We start from the raw sequence: 23,858 nt of genomic DNA, 5'->3' as shown, positions 1-23,858 counted from the left end.
CCAATGGGACTTCACTAAACAGACTCGGGAAAAGACGTGCATATTTGGTTCTTGTCGGCGCCCCTCACTCTATCACCTCTATCTCCACATAGGGCTAGAGGGGGGTCCTTAGATGCTCTGCTATTGATGATACGGCCTTCAAAACAATAAGGGTATACATTGAAGTGGGACATAAACCCCCTTTTCCACCACAGAAACTATACCTCAGCGTCCACTGGGTTGTACGTTCCAAGTGGCAGAGCTGTTTGTAGCACAGACCAAATCTGGTAAGAAGAGCCTTTTCCTGCTTAAGGCCCAGCTCAACGTAGACAGCCGCCAATGTCTCCTGATACGTGAGTCCGTGAAGTCATTCCCAAGCATTGGAAAGACTATATTCAGAATGTCAATGCCCCCCAGGCACTGTGCTTACACTTTATAAAGACAAGGTGAAGGGGGCAACAATCTGTTCTTTTCTTTAAAAAAAAAAAAAAAAAAATCCCAGCATGATCCAGACTACTGAGCCCCTAACAACTACACCGATGAGCCAAGCATCTGAACCCCCACAGGGTTTATCATTTTATCCTCTAGAAAACCTGTTTTTCAACTTACCCTCTAAAAAACCCACAAAAACCTACCCACTAGAGAATCGAGGCATCGAATTACTTGCCCTTTAATTTTATTTATTCATGAGAGACACACAGAGAGAGGCAGAGGGAGAAGCAGGCTCCATGCAGGGAGCCCAATGTGGGACTCCATCCCAGAACCCCAGGGTCATGCCCTGAGCTGAAGGAAGATGCTCAAACGCTGAGCCCCCCAGGCATCCCTATAATTGCCCTTTCTTATCTGATTCAATTATGATGCCATTGATATCGTAGACCAAAGTCCCATTCGACAGAATGTCTAGACCGTGCAAAGCTTCTCGAACTACATTTCAGTAGAAATCAGCAAAGTTAACATGGCCATAGGCAAGACCATAAAGGCTTAGTCTTGTCCATCCCCCATAAATACCAACTACTTTTGATCCTCTTTCTTGAGAAGCAGGGCAGAGGACGCGTTCGCTAGGTCGTTACTGGCCACCTACCATAACCTACAGCAACACAGCACCACTCCGGGGGCAAAAACTGCACCTGGAGCCACTATTGGGTTGAATCTGGGAGGGTTCGCTGCCGCTTCCAAGTCCCATTCAGTTTTCACAGGGGTAAGATTGTCGGGTGAGGATAGGAGGGGGATTACCACCCGCACGTTCTTTCCGTCTACACGGGAGCAGCACTTGTGTCTACAGTCTCTGCCATCAACCTTCCAGGATCAGACCCGTTTATTGACGATTTCACCTGGGGGAGGCAGTTTTGGAGGCCTCTACCTGGCCATCCTTGCTTCAATAAGATTTTACCTCAGAGGCTGCTTGTCTCTCTCCTAGTGACACCCATGGTTTAAATGTAGCTACTCATTGTAATGGCCCCATCACGCTTTCAATGGTGGAAAGCACCATCATGTTTCCATTATTTTCAGATTCCATCATCCATACTGTCAGTTTGGGCAGGGGCCAGTTCTACAACAGCATGTCCTACCACCATCAGCCCTGGTTCCAAAGAAGATAGCTACCGTTGAGCTCCTCAATGATACTGGTGCTCATTCAAGTCAGTGGTTAGCTGGGTACAGGGGTAGCGGGAACAAGGGACTGCAAGAAAGCACAAAACCTTTTAGGGGTAATGGAAACGTAAAGCATCTGGGCTGTAGTGGTGGGGATACAAGGGTTGTGCCCTGCCAAAACTCAGGGACTTGTCCATTTTAATTATGTGTAGTTCACTGCATCCAAGTCATACTTTGTCACAAGCAAAGCCTAATAGTGAATTTACATTTAAAATGAAGACTAGGGGCACCTGGGTGGCTCAATCAATCGGTTAAGCGATTGCCTTCAGCTCAAGTCGTGATCCCAGGGTCCTGGGATTGAGTCCCGCACTGGGCTCCAGTCCCGCACTGGGCTCCCTGCTCAGCAGAGAGCCTGCTCCTCCCTCTCCCTCTGCTGCTCTTCTGCTTGTGCGCTCACACTCTGTCAAACAATTCTTAAAAATGAAAATCAATATAGAAATATAAAGGCTGAACCAGAAGTTATGAATTGGTTTCCATTTGAAGATCACCTTGTCTTCTAAACCACGGCTACAGAAATTTTGAGAAGTTTTTTTTTATAATGTATTTAATATTCCTCAAGAGACCACAAAAACATTAAAAATTATCAATCTTCACTGACAAGGTATAGCCTGTTCATTATCCTTAAGGTCTATGTGATGCTCTAGCCTTCTAAAATGATACGTACAAAAGGGAAGGAGTGACAATTTCCTCAAAACCTGGAGGCATTCTCAAAATTCAGTATTGAGTCTTCAGTGTATGCTCAATGTTGGAGTCTTGGAAGTTACACTATACATAAAATTAAATTCATTTTTGCCTCAAAATAACACTTTAGTGTAACTTCAATGGTATGACAATTCCAGATATAGGCTAAAAAAAAAAAAAATCAGTCCACCTAAATTTGTCAGTCACTTAGCTGCCCTAATAGTTACGTATTAGTTTTATAAGATCTTCTGAATAGTGTGACTACTATATTCTTTGTGCTTTCAAAATTTCTGTGTATGCCTGAACTGCTAAGGAAAAAAAAAAAAAAAAACCTGATTGCGTGATGGCAACCTAAAATCATTTCACAGAGGTTTAGAATCGTTCCTCCAACTTCATTGTACTTAACGTCCATTATTTCTGTCTAATCCATATGCAGAGTTGTAGTAACTGGTACTGATTTATTGCATTATCAGACAATGAATTTCCATCTTCAGCACATAACCATTTCTTTCTCAGACTGTCACACATACACATGGACACTTTAATTTTAAAATTCATAAATTCAATGAAAAAAGGCACAAATCACCAATGTTAAGAGGGGGAAATAACTGACCAAGGTGAGAAAGCTTCTAGTACCAAAATAAACAGGATTTGCCATCATATTCAGTTCCTAATTAAGCCAAGGTGGTATTGGAGCAGAATAGAGAGCCCGGAAATTGCCTCACAGAGATCTGGAGATTGACACAGGACAGTTAGAATCCATATAAGTCCGTATAGTCATTTCATTCTCCTGCCTCACGTATAAACTATTTTTCTTTCACCCCACAGCTCTTTGCATAATAAAGTACACGGTAATAAGAAAGAGTCAAGCAACTTCTATCATGAGCTAAACTATTAGAGTTGTGTGCGAAGTGCTCTGCGTGCATATTCCATTGCAGCATCACAACAATGTGAGGTAGACACTATTAGCAGAAACAGACAAAAAATATTTAACAAAAACTTAAAATTTCTATTTATAACATGACCCTATAAGAAGTGAGAAGAGTAACTGTGATCTAGACTCTAAGGAGGAGTTCCCTGCAATGCACATGTTCAAAGGAATATCTGGAATAAATACCTCCTACACAATTTTTATGAGGCAATCAACCAAATAAAAATATAGGCAAAACATACTGGTAGTTAGAGCATAGCAGAGAGAAAACCTAAATATGAAAAGAACACTCCACCTCCCTAATAAGGAAAATCATACTAAAATATAAGATTCCATGACATACACACTCATTAGTTTGGTGACATCTTAAAAATATAATAGCTAATGAAGAATAAAAGCTTCATGCAGCTTGTGATAATATCACTCTGAAAAGCAATCGGCAATATAGTTAGGTTGAAATATGCATTATCTATAAACCCACAATTCCCTAGGTATGTTCAACAAAAATCACTTGAATGCATGCACAAAGACAGATTACAAGAGTGTTCATAGAGCATTTTTTAAGTAGTAAATTAACAGTTACCAACAGAAAAAAAAAATTGGAGAAGGGACGTTCACATGGGATTTTAAAGCACTGCCGAGGAACTAGATTTATGGAATATGTCATCCCGGATCAATCTCACAAAGCTGTATGAAAAAGCATGTTGCAAAATTACATGTCACTGCTCATTTGGTAAGAATTGGATATAGGCGATCACTTCCCTCCGGTCAGCACTTACTGTATTTGGTTTGCTGACCACCGCAATCCCCTAGGGATCCTCCCCCATAAATGGCAAATGTGTGGTCCCTTTTGGTTCCCTTCGTATTTCAGTATCTGCTCATGTTGGAAGGTCACAGCAATCTGTTCCTAGACATGCTCTCACCAATTTCCATTCTCCCTTTTCTTGATCTCCTCTCTTTTCATGGCTTTAAATACCAAACACTGGCAACTCCTACATCCGCATCTGCATCGTGGTCCTCTTCTCTGAATTCGTTCGCATGCCCAACTGTTGCCATAACCACGTGGATTTCTAGTAGGTATCCCAGACCTGACACATTCAAAACATCTCCCGGGCTGCTCTTCCAAATGAACTCTGTCCTCTGTCTTCTCAAACGTAATTAATGGCAACTCCAACTTTTCTTCATTTCCCACTTGAAGAATTTGGCCCAGTCGTCTCACACTTCCGGGATTTGTCTGTCATTTAGCCCACTTCTCTAGACCCCGTGTTTGTAGTTAGCTCAACATTAAGTCTAGGAACTTGGTCAATCTCAAGTGACAATAAGCATGACCACTGAATTACTATAACACCCTGACCCCTCGATGGCAGAAAGCCAGCAAGCTGGCTGGCATAACTTTGACACTATTAGTTAACTTGGCCACTACAACAAATGATGGCAAACTTGCTAGCTTAAAATGACACAAATTCAGTATCTTCTGGTTCTGGATTCAGATGGTCAAAATGTGTCAGGCAGGGCTTGACTGTTGCTTCCAAAGTCTACTGCCTTTCTTGCTCAGGAGCCCTGACCCCTGTGCTTCTATTATCACATCTCTTGTTCGGACTCTGATCCACCACCTTCTCCTAGTACGTCCCCCTTAACTCCATCACATATGCAAAAAATCCCTTTTACTATGTAAGGTAACCTATTCACAGGCTCCAGGAATTAGGATAGGAACACCCTGGGGAACGAGGGAAGCATGACTCCGCCAGCTACAGACACCGCACAAAGGTTCATTTCCCCATCAGCCATTCAACCAATGCTCTTAACACCCCTGCTAACCCTTGCTTAATCAAGGATTCTAATAAAAATCATAAAATACTCATTTTCTAAATCAGAGTGAGGCTATTTGTTAAGTCTGAAATTCAGGTAAACAAAGGCAGGGAAAAAATATGCTTAGATCTTCCTTTTATGTCCATTTTCTCAAAGTCATAAGTTGGTTTAATTACTTCTTCAAAATGGTAAGTTTATTTCTATGGGGTTCTTGCTCACTCTCTCCACACCTTCATCATTCACTCTCAGTGATTTTTGCAGAATCAGTATAATTCCAATAATTTTAATAATTATTCTTGGGGAACGTGGGTGGCTCAGTTAAACATCTGCGTACAGCTCAAGTCACGATCCCAGGGTCCTGGGATCAAGCCCATCTATGGGCTCTCTGCTCAGCAGGAAGGCTGCTTCTCCCTCTGCCTGCTGCTCTGCCTACTTGTGCTCTCTCCCTCTCTCTGTCATGTAAATAAATATTATTTAAAAAATAAATTATTCTCTCATATATATTTTGAACATTGGGAGCACCTTTGAGTTGGCTCCTGTGTTCTTTGACATGACCATTAATCTTTGGAGCCTCCTTGATTTCTAGTATAATTAGATGTCTCAGCACCACCTTGTACTTTCCTTGACCCACATTTCAATTCACCATTTCTCTAAGGAGGAAAGAAAGTGTGAAAGAACACAACCTTGGTCCTACAGATGATTATTGTTACTTTGGATGATTATTATTCCTCAGAAGCAATTTCAGTGAACAGAAAGAAATTTGTCTTTATATCTGTATTTGTCTTTGTTTGTCTTTGTCTTATATCTGTATTGCAATTGCAATATTACAATGTTTTACCTCTTGTGTATATATTGTAACTTACTCTAAAATACTGTTATGCTATCTTATATGACTTTATCCAATAGTATAAAATAAGCATCATTCTAACAAATTACTTTTTAAAAGCTAAAGTGCCCTACACATAGACAAATGATTCTAAAACTTGTAGAAAAAAACCTAGACTAACTAGAAGAATTTTCAAAAACAATAGAACTGAGATAAAAAAAAAAAAACCTCTCTACCCAATGTTAAGAGCAACTAAACGGCTACAGTAATCAAAATAGATGGTATTGACAGAGGAATGGAGACACAGATCAATGAAACAGAACTGAGGTTCTAGAAAGAGACCCATGTAAATATATCCAACTTATTTGTCAAAAGTACAAAAGTAACTCAATGAGGAACAGCCTTTTCAATAATAGTATAAGAGGACTTGTACAACCATAGATAAAAATCAACCTAAACCTTTTACCTTACACAAAGTCAACTTAAAACAATCACAGATTTAAATGTAAAGTGTAAAAATGACTCTGGGAAAAATAGAAAATCTTCAATCCCTCGAGGTAGGTGAATTCTTAAATGTAACACAAAAGAAAATATGAACCATAAAGGAAAAAAACTGATAAATTGAATTACATGAAACTTTAACACCTTGCTTTCCCAAAGAACTTGTACATAGGGTGAAAAGCTACAAACTGGATGAAGACATCGGTAAACCCCATAACCAACACAAGACTTGTATATAGAATATATTTTTTTAAAAAATCCCAAAACTTAACAGAAATAAGTCCAGTTAGAAGGTGGGCAGAAGAGGCGCCTGGGTGGCTCATAGTTGGCTAAGCACCTGACTTGATTGCAGCCCAAGTCATGATCTCAGGGTGGGGAGATGAGCAGGGAGTCTGCTGGAGATTTGCTCTCTCCCTCTTCTTCTGCCCCTCCCCCACCAATCGTGCTCATGGACTATCAAAAAAATTTTTTTAAAGATGGGCAAAATCGTTCAGACATTCTACTAGTGACAACATATGGATAATTTTTTTTACAAAAGTCCTACTCTTTTCTCGAGTGGCTTTATCATTTTACATTCCCAGTAGCAACATATGAACGATCCAGTTTCTCTACATTCTTTTCAACATGATTTAGTGTTGATCACTTAATTTGTCTTTTTTATGTAGCCATTCTGATAAATGTTTAGTGATACCTTAATGCGATGTTAGTTTGCATTTGTAAAATATAAAACAAAATAAAGTAAAAGTAAATATAAAATTAGCACATAATGCAAGAGTTGCTCTTCTGGCATTTATCCTGGAAAAAGTGAAAATGACATTTACACAAAAATTTGCTCATAAGTGTTATCAGATTTGTCACAGACCATCCTCCCCATAAAAAGACACCCCGATATACTTCAACAGGTGAGTAAACAGACTACGGTATATCCATAGTTCAGGATACTCAACCATAAAAAGGAATGGACTATTCATACATGCAGCAACTTGGATGTATCTCGAGTGAATTATGCCAAGTGTTTTTACAAAGCCAATCTCATACACTCTATAATTTCATTTATCTAACATTTTGGAAGGACAAAATCAGAGATGGAAAAGAGGTTAAGCGGTTATCAAATAAGGGAAGAAGCTGTGATTATAAAGTAGTTGCACAATCACAGAAACCACACACAGGACTGCATGTAAAACTGCTAGAATCTGAACAAAGCTGGTAGATTGCATTAACGTCAATTTTCTAGTTGTGATATTCTAGTTATGCAAAATATCACCACTAGAGAAAACTGCATGAAGGAAGAATTATTTCCTACAGTTGCGATTTTATAATTATATCAAAATATCAGAGAAATTACACTACAGAAGTTTAAACTTTTTATTTCTTTTTATCTTTAGAATATACCCCCAGTAAACAACTACAGTCCCAAAAAATTTATATATATATATATATATATATATATATATATATATAGCAGCTCATGTATAGTGTGTGTGTGTGTGTGTGTGTGTGTATATATATATATATATATATATATATATATATTCTAATGTTGCTGTAAATAAAACTTCTTCCATGTAATAATTCAGGACCCAGGTAGGCTTGTTTGTATTTGCTTCTAATGTCAGGGATTTGTTAATCTGAGTTTTATTTTTAACAGGTAATGTGTTACATGCTTTGAATTACAACCATGTGGGGAAAAAAAATAGGAGTGTTTCCCTTACTAAGTGTCTTACCTCCATAACAAATATTTGCCTCTCCTCCTTTTGACTCAAGAATCAACACACAGCATATACCGTTCTGCTTGTTGCTTTCCCCCAATGATTTCGTAAGAACGACAGGTCCTCTCCTTATCAGTAATACACAGAAAGTGTCCTTATTCTTTTTAAAAATTGTATCCTATTCCACTACCTGGGTCTGGTCAACCAGATTCTTTGCTAAACCACCTAGTTATCAAATAGGTGCTCAGTGAATAACCTGACACACATGAAATTTTGAGCTTATTGAGATAAATTTGTAATAAGCAGTTTTAGAAGATTATCACTTTAAGGATTAAGACATTTGTAATATTAGATAGGGCAAAATTTTCATCCATAGGTGGTATACCATTTTGCACTCATAGAAACTACAAGTACATGTCTAAGAGACTCAAATTTCTGCATTTTTCCCAATTTGATAGTTAAGAAATGGTTCATTACTATGATATAGAATAATTTTTTATTTTAAGTGAGGATGAACATCTTTTTGGATACTTGTTATTTCTACTTTTTCCTGTGATTTGTTTTTTCATGTCCCTTGCCCTTTTTTTTTTTTTTAATTGGGCTGTTCTTTTTCAGTTTCAGTCTCTAGTATATACACTCAGGTGATTAGTTCATGCATATATAAATTATCTATTGTATTTAGAGATTATTAGCCCTTTGTGCCATGACTTGCAAAAAGATTCAGTCTATCACTTGATATTGTCTTTATCCCAGGAACAACCATTCCAGCACAGCATCAACACTACTATGTGGGAAATGGAGAGCTGGATTGCAGAACAGACATTGTAAGACGCCTGCTCAGATCTGTTTCTCAAAGTTTTAGCTTAGAAATCATCACTCCAAATTCAAGTGCAGTAGGGGTGATGGCAGCAGTGACCCAGGTATGCTCACTGACCAAAATATGCTTGTTGCTTTCCCCCAATGATTTAGCACCATCTCGAAGATGGTGCTAAGACTTACAGGCAGCAACGGTCACCCACTGAGGCACGAGGACCAGAAAAAAAGAGCAGCCGTGAAAGTTTCCTCAAGAGCCACTAAACAGGCTTCAGATTGTAGGAGGAAAACAATCAGAAGAGCATGACCTGCAGTGCTAATGCTTTCCCACTCCTTCCTAGGTGGATATTCTATTACAGTATTTGTGAAAGTTATTTTGCAGCATGAGTGGAAGAGAAAATTTGTACTTGGCGGAAAGAGAATCTGAGTTCACATCGTGCTTCTGCCGCTTAATGTCTGTGTTGCCATGAGCAAATGGCTTAAGGTCCTAAAGGATCCATGACCTACTCTAGAAAACAGGGATCATCATCACCACATTGCTGGGAAGATGAACTAGTTCTTGTGTAAAAGGAACACCGTCTGGTACAGAAGTGCTCACATGTGCCCTGTATGCTCTAACATTCTTTAAATTCTTTCCAGATTAAAAATGGATCAAAATTTCTCTATCTTAAAATGTGAGATTTGGGGCAGCCCCGGTGGCCCAGTGGTTTAGCGCTGCCTTTGGCCCAGGGCGTGATCCTGGAGACCCAGGATCGAGTCCTGCGTCAGGCTCCCTGCATGGAGCCTGCTTCTCCCTCTGCCTGTGTCTCTGCCCCTCTCCCTCCCTCCCTCCCTCCCTCCCTGTCTGTCTCATGAATAAAATCTTAAAAAAATAAATTTAAAAAATAAATTTTAAAAAATGTGAGATTTGGCCTCAATGTTAGAGTAAATACAGACATCGCAGAAGACTAGAATATGAAGGCACCTAACCAAAAAACAAACAAAACTGAAATCTAACAATAGGAAGCCGTAGACATGAAGCCTGAGACATTGTTTGTAATTATGTCTTCTATATTTGCCATTAGCGCCTGAGTTGGGTATGGCTGAATGACAACAGTATTAGAGTTCTTTGGAGAACATAGAATGCAACTTTCCAACTTAGAATGATATGAAAATGATTTCAGAATGCTTCTGCATGGAGTTCCGCTTTACATTTCACTAGATGAGTGAGAAAAGGCTTCTGGAGAGGGTCTGGAATACAAAGCTAAAGAGCTTCGACCTCATTTATAGACAAAAAAGAAGCCAAAGATTTTTTTTTAATCAAATTATGATTGAAGGTACACTTGGGAAAATCTTCTTCACTCAATGGTAAGCATTCATGGAGCACTCCACCAGGCGTGTGGTGTAGGAAGTAGGGCATAGGATGGATTGAAAGGACAGAGGCAGTTTGAAAGGCCTAGCAGCAAGGTGATCTTTTGATAGCAAGTAGGGCAAAGGTGGGACGCAGTTCTTAAGGACAATGAATATTTTGAGCAGTCTCTGGACGGATGCTACAAATATGTAATAAGAAATCCATAAAGAGATGAAAGTCTGATGCAGGAGACCTACTCTACACAGTTACAACTCTTCCAAACACGAAACTGCTACACAGCAGATAAACAGGGTGATGGTGTTTATCAAGAGTTGCATATTCACAAGATACAAAAAAAAAAAATCACAACACTGAAATAACTTGCAAGATAACTGCTGCAACTATCTTAATGCCATACTATTATTAATGCTCATGAATTTTAAAAATGGAGTATTTTCTTAAAGTAACACTTTGATATAAAAGCATAAAAATGATATCCAGTTTTAGATTAAAAATGCCCTTTAGATAGCAAATTAAAGCATGACATCTACACCAAGAACATTACGATTATTTACATAAGACATGACTGGTGGAGAAACAAATACTAAAACTAACCCAAGAACTCCCGAGGCTTTGTTGAGTTTCCTTCCTGAAGCTCACAGAGGATACAGTAATTCTTCTGGAAGGATCTCTGTTTTGATGAAAAGATGGAAAAATACCAATAGGCTCATGAAAAGTTTATGATTCACTGGCATTCAAGGTTCAGAGTGGATATTGGAAGGAAAGGAGACTCACGCAGAGTACCTTCCAGATACTACCGGCGGCGCTCTCCAGGTGTTTGGCCCACACATACACCAGCCCTTTGCTGGAGGTATTACTAACTCCACCTCAGGGGTAAACTGAGACCTCGTAAGTTGGCCAAAGTCATTCAGCCGATAGGTAGGGCAAAAGAACCAGCGTTATAATCCAGATGCTCATGGAATTCAAGTCCATTGCTTTCCACTACACCCTGATGGTCAATCCGATCTAAGTACAGCCTTACAAAAATTTACGTCCAACAGATATCAATATGATCATGGTCCTTTTCAAAACAATATTGTATTTAAAACAAATCCTGAACGTGCTTTTCTCCCCTGCTTGTAACAGCTTGTAACAGATGTGAGCCCAAAAACAGCTTCTCTTTTCAGCAGGTGTCATTTTTATCCTTGTAGGAATTGCACCCAAAAGATGTGACAAACTGGATAATAAACAAGGTTCCTGAAATGTTTATCCCAATGACCCGTTGCCTTTCTAATGTTTGTTTTTAAGATAAAAATTTTAAAAAAAATCAAACTCAAAATTGAGCAAGTAACCACTTTGAGCAGGGTGATTTTTATCAAATTCTCATTTTTGTTGCTAAAATATAAAGGCAAATAAAACACCAGATGCAATTAGTACATACACTTATCCCTGTGTGGGATGTATAATTGACTACATCAATGAAAATTATATTTCAGCAGCTCAATGTCAAAGTTATTTTTGCGGAATTATTGCATTTATACATAAAAACCAATATGAGCAGCCAGTTTACCCGGTGGTATTAAAAATATTTAATGTAGAGGAAAGGCTGAACTATTTTTATATAATATACAACTACTCTTTCACAATTTTTAAAACTCTCATTTATGTCATTTACTTTTTTACATTTTACTTTTTCATTAGACAGGAAAGTTTCAATCCAACATGTTATTTCCAAGGGGAAATAATTAGACTTGTATAAAACACTGTTACGTTTCTTAAGACTTTTTTTTTGTCCTTTTAGAGAAGAAAACATTTGTTTTAATGTTCTTTTAAACTTACTAAGAAAGCAAGCCTATCTTGAAATTTCAAGCACTAAGTCATTCTTGAGGAAAACACTTATCTGATTTAATAACAATGATTATCAGGATTATTCAGTCTCCAGTATTTTTGAAAAGTTAGCCCTCTTTTCCACCTACAGTTTAGTGCCATACTTTAATTCTTTTAATAAATGACATTAACAAAAGCTTTAGAATACTTAGAATATAAAAAAAAATGTGATTAGATCTTGTCCCTCTGTTGTCAGCTATTTTGAGAGAATAAAACTTCAGAACAGCTTGATTAATCTAGTAAGCCATCTCTGAAACTAAAACTTCCTCTGAATATTGACATAATAGCAAGTACATCCAAATTACAGGGAATTCGGTCCCTTCGTATTCTGTTGCTGTGATGGCAAAGTGGACAAACCTTCTATGAAGCCAACTGGTAACAGATCTCAAGCTTTTACACTTGCCTCTCTTTTCAGCCCAAGAGTTGAACTCCAGGAATGCAGCCAACAGACATTCGCACAAGTACTGAAAATATACGTGAAAGAGAATGTTCACTAGGACATGGTATAAAACTGTAATTACGACCTAATTGAGTATCGTATGTAGGTGGGTCGAACAAATTGTGGTTTTCAAAAAAAAAAAAAAAATTGTGGTTTTCAAACAATTAAATGCTGTGGAGTCTCCAAAATAATCAGATTGGCTTCTCTCCATGCTGAGAATCCTAAGTACATCATGTGTTAAGTAGGTCCTATGCATCTATACTGAGTGAAACATTAGGATACAGACCATCGTGTAAGTTAGAGCCCCAACTTGGTTAGCCTATTTGAATTAGAGGATATAGCTCCAATTTTTAACAGAAGATATCCCCTTAATGGAGATCTCTAACAGAAAATCTCTCCCTAATGGAAAATATGTATTCTAGGTAAAATTGTAGGGGGGGGGGGGACAATTTTAGTATGGCCTTCTATATTGCACTAGTGACATACTTTCAAGAACATCAAGTTGTCTTGTGATTTCATGTTGTATTTTTTTTTTAAGATTTATTCATGAGAGACAAGAGGCAGGGGGGCAGAGAGAACGAGAGAGAGAGAGGCAGGCTCCATGCAGGGAGCCTGATGTGAGACTCAATCCTGGGTCTCTAGGATCATGCTCTGGGTCAAAAGCAGGCGCTTAAGCGCTGAGCCACCCAGGTGTCCCTCAGGTCATATTTCAGGGCACCAGCCAATGACCCCTACCTTTCTGCCAGCCGGGTCACTGTTACCCTGGTGTTGGACGGTTCCTATGATGATATCTGGGGCTATGCCCCAGCTGCAGCCCCGATGTCAAACCTTCACACTTCCCTACAGTTTCTACAAGCTCTCCAACAGCTTTACCAAATTCAATCTTTAGCCACGGCCAGTTCCTGTTGCTTACATCTAGAACCCTAATTAAGCATTGACTTCACCTTAAGAAGCTCCATGATAGTTTAAGAAGTTTCTGTAATTCTGGTCACTCTTCTTTAGATGCTGAAAAGAGGCTCCTGATCAACAAAACAGTGTTACTTACAACTGTGTTTAAGGCCCTTCCTGGAAGAGGTCAAGACCATGGCTGTTTTCCCCACCCACCTCAATATGAGTAGGATTCCCAAAGTGGGGGAAAAGTAAGTAGCTGCGGGACCCTCTGTGCTAAAGGATTTTGGTGCCAGCTTCCACTGCTACCTCTTCACAGCAAGCCCACCACATTAGCAACAAATTAGAGGGCGAGACCCATCTAAGTCTCCAGTTAGAAGGAGAAAGCTAGTGTTCAAGAGATTTTCTGAGCGTCTCATTCATTTGCACGTAATCAAAAACCCTATCGTATGTCTATGTTAAACATCCCAGCCAGATTCATCCTTCCTTAAACTATTTGTTTAAATATATCACAGACTATTGTATCACAATAAAAAACCCCAACGCCAACCATTCCAGTAAACACTTTCTTTACACTTCTTTTCTAAAAATGTTATACCTCCACGACATCATTTTTAGGCTCTGTTACCGTTCTTAGGCATGGAAGAAAATATATAAACAAACGTACATGTGTAAAGCAGACAGGATATTCATGCATTCATGTGAACGTCTATGTGTCAGACACTCTCAACACGGTTAGTGTGTATGAAGAAAAGCAATTTGTTCCAGCAGAGTCTATAAATATTCTCTCAACTATTTACAGGTTTCTCTTATCTTCACTCTGCAATGTGCTTGAAGCCAAGATCCCAAGATTTCCACGAAAACAACTGCTGACAAGAATTCAGGAATTAGCACTTCTCAGGTACCAAGATAAATGTTTTATAAACATCTAATCATTGGAAAATTTTTATTAAATAGGTACAATATACTATTCCTGTTTTACAGATGAAGAAAATGAGAATTTGGGGGATTAAATAATTTTCTCAAGGCAACTCCACTACCAGTGCAAGAAACTTCTGGAGCGTTTAATAGATGGTTGTTTCTTTGCCAATAAATACATGCTTCTGGAAATAAGTTTATAGGAAGGCATTCTTATGAAGACTTCTGTCCCTGACTTTAATACAAACTTATCCTAATATATGTTAACAGGAATTAAAACATACCTGTTGTAATAGGATATGAAACATTATCTATTTCTTCAATGCCAAGATCTTAAATATATGAAGCATTCCCATTTAGCATTGCCTCAAGGAAGTAAGATCATCAAGGTGAAAGGAGAAAAATAGTTTCTTAGCTTTAAAGCATTAAGTTGAATTAAGACTAACTTGGTTTTGTGGAGGGAAGAATAAAAAAAAAGGCTAAGCAAGTTTTTTATACCCTACCCCCAACAAAAATAGGTGAGGACCACTGAAGGAGGGAGAAGGAAACAAGGGAATAGACTGTGGTATCCAATGTTCCCTCATTTAGGCCTGGATCACGGTGGTGGACAATGCAACAGAAATGGAGACACTTGTATGTGGACATCAAGATGAGAAGGCTGGGTCTGGAGCTCTGCCATGTTCCCTTGCCCACAATGGAAGGATAGAAAAATAAAGATTAAATAAATGTCAGAAGTTAAAAAAAAAAAGTCATGGGGACTCTCGAGTGGCCCAGTCCATTGAGCAGCAGACTCTTGATTTCGGCCCAGGTCCTGATCTCGTGGTCCTAGACTCAAACAACACATCAGGCAGGGGGTGTCCTTTGAGGATTCTCTCTCCCTTCCCCCCTGCCATGCCCCTAACTTATGAGTTCTCTCTCAAATAAGTCAATCTTTAAAAAAAAGTCCTAATAGTCATGTACATAGAGACCCAAGAGAAGTATGGATCAGCTGTAGATCAGCTTCACCCCAGCCACACCTTTGAACAGGTCATACCATTGACAGAGAAAGCTGGTAGGCGGTGGAGGCATTACAGACTGAGCAGAGTGGTACTGAGCACCCCTGCCAGGACCGTAAGCAGCCTTGGGAATGGGAGCAAATGCAGAGATAGGCACAAGTGACGATCACAACTTGCCAATTGCACGTGTCAGGAAGGAGGAGGACAAAAGTCAATGCTACCTCCTCCCTGCAGTTGGCATTGCAGCCATAGATCTAGTCCCGTCCCCCACACAGCAACCCCAAAGCTGGGGAGATTCAGTGAACAGTTTCAGAAATCCTAAATGTGATGGAGTTTAAACCTGAACCAACTTCGCAATCGTGGACTTTGATGGAGTTCACACCCCAAAAGCCAGTGAAGTCATTAATGTGATGGGACTCCATTTACCTGGAGAAAGTAGACTAAGTTTTCTGCTCTTAAGGCAGGAAGGATCCAGAATAGAAACTCAGCTATGGGGAAAATAAAGTTGCAATATTTCCATGCTATATTTTTTACCTATCTAGCCCTGGCAGCCTTGGAGACCTATTTCTAGATCAGTTTTTACCACACTCCCAGTGTCCCCTATTTGGGTTGATGATCATCATCATCCTTTTCTTGATACACAGTCTTCCTCACAGGGATCTGGACCTCATCTCCCTCAATACTTGAACGGTGTTCTAGATTCCCTGGGTTTGAAAATTATTGGTATGTCAGCCTAAGTGGAAGGGACCAGGAAAACCTAAATGTATTTCTTTTTTTTTTTTTTGGGGGGGGGGGGGGGATATACACACACACACACACACACACACACACCAGCTTTTTCTTCTTTTAGTACTGATGATAGAGAATCACTTCTAACTCTTCCCAGAGTTTCTCTTACCAAGGAATCCAGTGGCCAATTTTTTAGGTCCTACCTCACATTTCTCCTAGGTTATAGGGTCCGTTTGCCGTAGCAGTAACAACTTAGGATTTCAGGGTCAAAAAGCTTTCCCCAACCAGGGTTCTCATCCCCACAAAGTCCTAATGATACCTTCAAATATGATTTTCCTTTTTTTTTCTTTTTTGCCAAAAGGTTATCCCTACTCTAACTATGGGACTATGGCTGTAAACATAAAGCCACAAACATTTCTCCTGTGTCTTTCCTGTTATGCCCTTAATTTACTAATCATCTCTCTACTATTTTTATTCTTCCTAAGTCAGCCTGTTTTCCTCCGTAGGGTATAATTTAACAGCTTGTTTGGTCCTTTTCCTCTACCCGACTCATCTATCAATGCCTTCTTGTTCTGGTCAGCAAGTCTTCGGCCAAGCAGGTTTTTCCCCCACTCTTCATTAGGATGTACTCCTCCCTTTGCCAGGAGCATTAGTTTAGTATCATGCATCATGGTCCAGAAAACTAAATTCTGTTCTTTGACACCAACTACGGAGCCAGCTGTTCACTTCTCGGTTCCTTCTTTATCTTCCAAAGTAACAACCTTCAATTAGAAGAAATTAAACTACCACCTGTGTCCCTAAGACCTTCCATTTCCTACCCAGATTTCTAAATACTCCGTATGTATATTCCAGAGTTGTTGGGTTTTTTTTTTCCTTCCCCTTTCTTATTTTCCACAGTTCCAATTAAAAATGGTACTTGTATGCAAATATCAGAAACACTAAGTGACTTCCTCTGGGTCCATAACACATTCCCTTATTGTCATTTAGTCGTCAGTGTCATTAATGAATATTGACATCTATTAATGCTTGCTTTTTATCTATATTCATTTTACTGTCTAAAAAGAATCATTTTAAATACCACCCTAAGAAATACATTGGGTATAACATTTGAATCAAAGTTTATCTCTGAATTTTGCAGTTATATTCCTCTTAGGAGTTCAGAACTAATTTAGCAATGTTTCAGAGGTTTTTGGTTCTTTCTATACAAAAACTCAATCCTTTACATGTTAATCTCCTTTATCCAAAGGCTATTATGTTCATTAATCGCATGCCTTTATTCAAGCTATGAGTTTCTGCACAGCTGAGATGAAAGGTCCTGTGAAATAAAAAGCAATAAGCCTAACTTGACTGTTACCAAATTAATCTGAGGTGAATATTCTAATTGTTTCACCATTTAAAGAATAACAGGTTTTTTTCCTACGACTTAAATATATATATATATATATATATATATATATATATCCAAAGGAAAAGACAACTACAGATTTGAGAAGTCAAATTAAAAACTGACCTCAAAATTATTTTCATCATGTTTTTATATTTTTGGTGCTCTTCTTCGTTTCCACTGTGACATGGGGCCATGCAACTTACAAATGCAATATTGAGTTAAATAGTAGGTCAGAGCACTTGGGAAGGCTTACTGCTTATATACAAATGTTCTCTCACTTATTATTGAAGTTGTAGCTCCCAAACTCTTAAAAGCCAAGGGGAAAAAAAAATTCTAAGTAATTAGGCTCAACCGGATTTACCATGTTTTCCTGCAGATAGTGGGTAGCTTTCCAAGCTTACCCTGAATCAGAAGTCCTTAGAACTTAAACAACAAACTCAGGCTCTCTATCCCTAAGGTTTCCTGATAAAACACAAAGGTACAGAAGGTAAATTTGAAAGTCATATAAACAAATTTAGTAGTTATGTCCAATTGCATGGGACATACTCAAACTAGGAAGTATTGGTTGTTCATCTGAAAGACTGGTTTAACTGAGTATATCTTGTATTTTTATTTGCCAAACCTGGCAAGCCAGTATCACTTATCTCTGAGAATGGTTTCCTAAGGCTAATTTCCATATGATCAGTTGTAACTCTGAACGCAGGCCTGGGTCCATAGCACCCATAAATCCAGAAGAGGGACGGGTATTGAGCTACTACTGTTTGTTGCTCTGTAAGCAGCCATTAGGTCGTGGATATCAGAGTTCTAATGCTCTAGCCAGGGTCGGTACATGTGTTATCTTTCCAGAAAGGGCCCCGCGTCCATCTCTGCCCTTCCTTTCATCCCCAGTATTCTTTGGGGCATGGTTTCCATATATTAGCAGACAGAACCATTCCAATGTTCTGGGGATGCCATCAGATTCCAGTTGGATGTGAAAAAAATCACCTGAAACGCGCTCAAAGTACTTGGCACCTTGCCTCCATCCCAAAGTACAGGAGAATGTCTGGAGGTATGGTATGGCCACTGGTAGATGCTACTCCCCGGGAGACTGTAATGTGAGCCAGGATGAAGAACTATGCTATAGACAGGAACAGTGATGCTCAAGTTCAGTCGCAAATTGGAATAACCTGGGAAGCTGTATAAAAATTTATAAAATTTCCACAGCCAAAACAAATGCTATCCTATATCTGAGGGTAGGGTGACATTATCATGACATCTAAAGGTGGGATGAAGTCATCAGTCATTTTTTTAAGCTCCCCAGTTGAACTCAGCCATCGCTGGGAACCACTGCCTCCACCGTGGAGGCCCGGACTCTGAATCTCACTCATACCACCAACCACAGATACACTTTTCTTTCTATTCTTCAGGGACTCGTATACATCTTAGATCATTCTCTCTGTCCCCATCACCACTTACCCACCAAGAAATTAATCAAGGTGGCATTTCCTAAGTTGCAGACTCTCGAAGGTTTGGGGCAAAGGAGTTTTACTTCTGGGAAACATCTGAAGAATCTTGAATTGGATATTTGACACACTTGTGCCTCAGTTTTTGGTCACCCTGACATCTGTCCTGCTTAATTCGCTCTGTTACTAAAGACATCAGGACTTATCAAATCCATTCATGTCTTTACATAGGGTAATTTAGCCCTTTTCCACACAGGCAAACTTTACATACACACCCCAAGAATCCTTGCAGGGTAACCCCCCCTTTCCATCAGTCTCTAAGTATAAAACCAACACATATACATCAAAAATCAAGGATGCTGTCAACGCCCCTATCACCAAGACCACATACACACTCAGCCCTATGAAGGCCAAGATATTAAAACCTACCTGAACTTTAAGTATCATTGTTTTCAAACAGGTATACAAATAACTGTTATGGGGGAAAATGTAATCAGAGAATGTGATAATAGGTTGATCTTCCATTGAGTTCTCCAAGTAATTTGTGTTTCAACACGGATCTCAAAGCTTTAAAAGCCTATCAAAAGTAAGAGGACATACAAATACAGATCCCCTAGACAGACTCCTGTGAAGCAAAAGTTAGAAAAATGGTCAATAAGGGAAATAAAATTGCAATTGAAAATGGAAGTTCGTTTTAAACAACTCCCATCAACTTCCTTTCAGGCTATTGCTTTTGTTTTTCTAAGATTTGTTTTTAAAAATTTATTTATTCATGAGAGACACAGAGAGGCAGAACAGAGGCAGAGGGAGAAGCAGGCTCCCCATAGGGAGCCCAATGCCGGTCTCCATCCTGGATCCTAGAATCACGACCTGAGCTTAAGGCAGGAGCCCAACTACTGGGCCACCCACATGTCTTTTTTTTTTTTTTATGATTTTATTTTTAAGTAATCTTCACACCCAATGTGGGGCTCAAACTCATAGCCCTGAAGTCAAGAGTCACATCTTCAGGGCACCTGGGTGGCTCAGCGGTTGAGCATCTGCCTACTGCTCAGGGCATGATCCTGGGGTCCTGGGATTGAGTCCCGCATCGGGCTCCCTGCATGGAGCCTGCTTCTCCCCTCTGCCTGTGTCTCTGCACCTCTCTCTCTCATGTCTCTCATGAATAAAATCTTTAAAAAAAAAAAAAAGTCGCATCCTCTACCAACTGAGCCAGCCAGGTGCCCCTAGACCATCTGTTTTGAGCCCATTAATTATCTTTCCAGTATTGTTTGTTCTTCTCAATTATCATGTGGGTTTTAATATCATTTATATATTTGTTTTACCTTCTCCAGCATGACAGATTGCCCAACTCTTTATCACTTCTATTCTCCACTCACTCTCAACTTCCCACTTACTTTGAAACAAGTACTGTTTCTAACTTAAACTTTAATGGTTCAACTTTGGGGCAATTGAGATCAGTTTTCATGTTAAATTTTGAAGAGAACTATTGTTATGAGAACACAGTAGCTATAAATGATACCCAGTTACTCAATAACTCTAACAAACCAAACCCCAATGGTACGCTAGGTTTCATTTTGTAAACATGTGCTAGTGGGAGCTTCACTTATATAGGCTGGGATTCTTTGGAATTGACTCTAGGTTGCAGGGAATGTCGAGATGCGCTCCCCCAAGCTACCCAAGGCCAGTTCCTCTCATGATGAAATACAGGAGTAGGAGAAAAACTCACCCACACAAGCCCATTTCCACTCTTTGCTCATGTTACCTCCACTGACATTGAGAAACAGGGAAGTATATACGGTCAATAAGATATAATAGATTAAGAAGACGGTAATGCAAATTTATCACACTCTTCTAGATATGTTCATTTATGGAACACAGAGAAGATGTTAGTATTTTTGCCCATGTATCAAAGCTCAAGGGGAGCCTCAGGTCTTTATCTCTGCTCCCCCTCACCTCTTATTCTTTCTCCAAGGAAAATGATCTCAGATACCAGAGGAAATAGAATAGCTATGAAATAATTTCAGTTCTGGGGTCAGACTCACTGTCTTAACCCTCACAACTACTTCTTAGATGTATGATCTTGAGCAACCTAAAGCTCATTGTGCATTAGTTTCCACATGTATAAAATAGGGGGAAATGCCACTACCTACATCTCTTAGGGTTCTTGTGATAATTAGAATAATCTGTGTAAAGCACTTAGAGCACTACTAGCAAATAGCAAGCACTCAATAAAAGCTAATGGGAAGAGAAAAGAATGATAATAGACTTTGAACAAGTTTAAATGTTTCATTTCCCTTCCCTTTTCCCTTGGAGCCTCCTTCCTACATAGCTACTCTGATAAGATGCTGGTCCAAGGAAGTGCTGTTCCTGGAAAGCCCCACCTGAGGAAACAATGTTAGTACAGCTTCTCAAGCAGCTATGGCTCTTGTTCAAAAAAAAAAAAAAAAAAATATATATATATATATGTATATATATATACACACACACACACACACACACACACAGTTCCTTTCTTTCACAATCCTTTCTCTGAGTAGGAAAATATTCTCTATAGATTTTTACATAGAACAAGGACCATAATTACTTTGGGCCAAGAATTCTGCTAACCATTTTGAATGTATTATTTTAATTCCTCCACAAGTACTAGGAGATGGATAATGTTATCATTATTTACAAACGAAACTGAGGGCTGATGAACTTGACCAAGGATTCACATCTAGCAAGTGGTCAAAATGCAATTTAAAATGGGTCCGACTCCATCTCTTTGAAAGAGAAACCAGAGTACCTCAAAATTCTTAGGATATGGCATCTAAATATATACCCTGAAAATAAACACAAAATAAATATGAGATAGGTCAAATATAATTTGAGTATGAAGAAGAAAAAACAAACACCTTGGCATTTCACAATTGAATCTTTTCCTTAGTTACCATGAAAAAAAAAATCAAGGTTTGAGTTACCTGCCAAATATTAGAATTTACTCAAAGGAAATGGAATCAGGCAATCTACTTGTTTTTCAACTGAGATCAGCTAAGCCTTAGGAGTTGCATTGGTAGGAAAGTTAGTGGACTCCTAATAGAGTACAAATCCCCTATTTTACAGGAAAAACTAGCAAGGCCCAGAGAAGTGGTAATCTGCCAGCATCACCTAGCTAGTACTTTACCTGAGATGAGGATTCAGGTCTCATTCTTAAGATCTGTACACTCAACTATAATGAGGTGCTAGAGCTTGAAAAGATTATGGCCAAAAAAAAAAGAAAGAAAGAAAAAGAAAAAAATGGTAGCCACTCATTGCCTTAATGAATGCTGAGAGACTTTCTAAAATCATTTCAGCTAAGAGTGTCTTCCCAGCCATTACTAATTCTTCAAAATATTAGAGGGGATATTAGGGGATGGCCCATCTACTAGGGATGGCTGAATAGGTGTGCATAGTATAAGCAGATGGAGTCCTAATCACATGTAGGAATTGTGTGACTTGGTGGTCCAAATGACAACTCACCCATTTGATGAAAACTGATCACAGAAAACAAGTGTTCTGACATTTCCCCCAACCATTCCATGTTTTTATTATATTTATAAAGAGGGACGGTTTTCCCCTAGAGCATTTTCCAGATTCATTTGCACACTACAATAACCTCCATACAAAATCTGAAAATATCTTGCTACAAGGATGCAGGATAATGGCTTAGCTCCTGTTATCTGCTGTAGTGGGAAAGTGGGTGCTGGTTCTAAGAGTCTGTCATCGATAATGGCGACTTCATATTCGCTCTGCTACGGTACTATGGATGTTAGCATCCATCCCAGCTCCCAAAGACTACAAGATCTTGTTACTTTCAGTTCTGTATTTTGCATTTTATCTATTTGTGGAGTCGGCCAGCTATATTAGAGTGATATTATAGCCTGTATATGAAACAGAAAACTCTCATCTTAAAATAGACTATAATACTGCACCTTATTAAAAAAGATACAAGTGCATTTTCTCCTAGAGACTATGACTTACGATAATGACTGTTATCAATATGCAATTACATGGGTTACCTTGGAACATATTGACATTCATTTATTTAAAGATAACGTAACACATTCATTGAGGTAATCTGTGGATATGATTAAACATGGATGCCCATCTTACACCTCGGGATAAAATGAAAAAAACTGCAATCAGAGCTTTTGCACTGTTAAAAATAGCTCATTAAATTGAGAAAATTACATTATAGCTTATTTCAAACACAATTGCAACTGATTATAAGGAATTAAAATCACAACTTGGATCAGTGCTGTGTGAGAGCATCCATTCTACCCAATAATGGGGCATTGGAGCTAGACTCACAGGGCAAGTGCCTCAGTAAGAGAATCATTGACCGTCCAAGAGTGATTGTCCATTTATCTCCATTACAGTAGATGGACACAGAGAGATGGGCAAGGAGTGGCTAAGGCATATTATTAAATAGAACATAACTGGAGATGATGCCACAGAATAAACTGTGTTAATGTTAACTAAAGAATGCACTTGCTAGAAGGCTGGCAATATGGCTTAAAGATTCAGATTTATATCGGGATTTCCTTCCTTTTAATGCTCTCATGCAGAAAGCAACATAATGAATTAAGTAACCCATCATTAATTTGCAGATTCATATGTGGGAAGGGGGAAAAGGGGGAGGTGGGGGGGGTTAAAATACACAGAAATGCTTTTAAAATCATTTTCATATAACCTAACCTTCACATTTTTTTTTACATCTTAAGAAAAAAAATAATCTTACTTTTGAATCTTACTTTGAAAAATAATCTTACATTGTGTCACCTGACACAATGTCATTCACCAAAGTAAGTTAGAAAGTTATTAGTGGTCCTCCTGGAACTTAAGAAAAAAAGCTGTTCTCATTCCGTGCCACCCACAGTGTTTCTCCTCTCAACATTGTTCTTCTTGGGCTCAGATTTTTGTTTC

At 38.9% G+C, this 23,858-nt stretch overlaps 1 protein-coding gene across 3 annotated transcripts in view; it reads left to right on the top strand.

Moving 5' to 3' along the window:
• Window positions 1-10,078: 10,078 nt before the first annotated feature.
• LOC112668226 (uncharacterized) overlaps window positions 10,079-23,858 on the top strand; it is a 43,892-nt gene continuing 30,112 nt past the window's right edge. For 2 of the 3 annotated variants that reach the window (XM_025460425.3, XM_025460426.3), the window contains exons 1-3: window positions 10,079-10,246; window positions 13,558-13,694; window positions 14,246-14,344. In XM_025460425.3, the coding sequence (XP_025316210.1) occupies window positions 13,639-13,694; window positions 14,246-14,344 (155 nt within the window). In that variant the 5' untranslated portion in view covers window positions 10,079-10,246; window positions 13,558-13,638. Of the gene's footprint in view, window positions 10,247-12,531; window positions 12,620-13,557; window positions 13,695-14,245; window positions 14,345-23,858 lie in introns of all 3 variants that reach the window. The other variant, XM_035698202.2, reaches the window with a different exon arrangement.

This window comes from Canis lupus, chromosome 36 (assembly GCF_003254725.2).
Source record: "Canis lupus dingo isolate Sandy chromosome 36, ASM325472v2, whole genome shotgun sequence".
In the NCBI taxonomy this organism is placed as follows: domain Eukaryota; kingdom Metazoa; phylum Chordata; class Mammalia; order Carnivora; family Canidae; genus Canis; species Canis lupus.
This window is presented reverse-complemented; position numbering and strand designations above follow the sequence as displayed.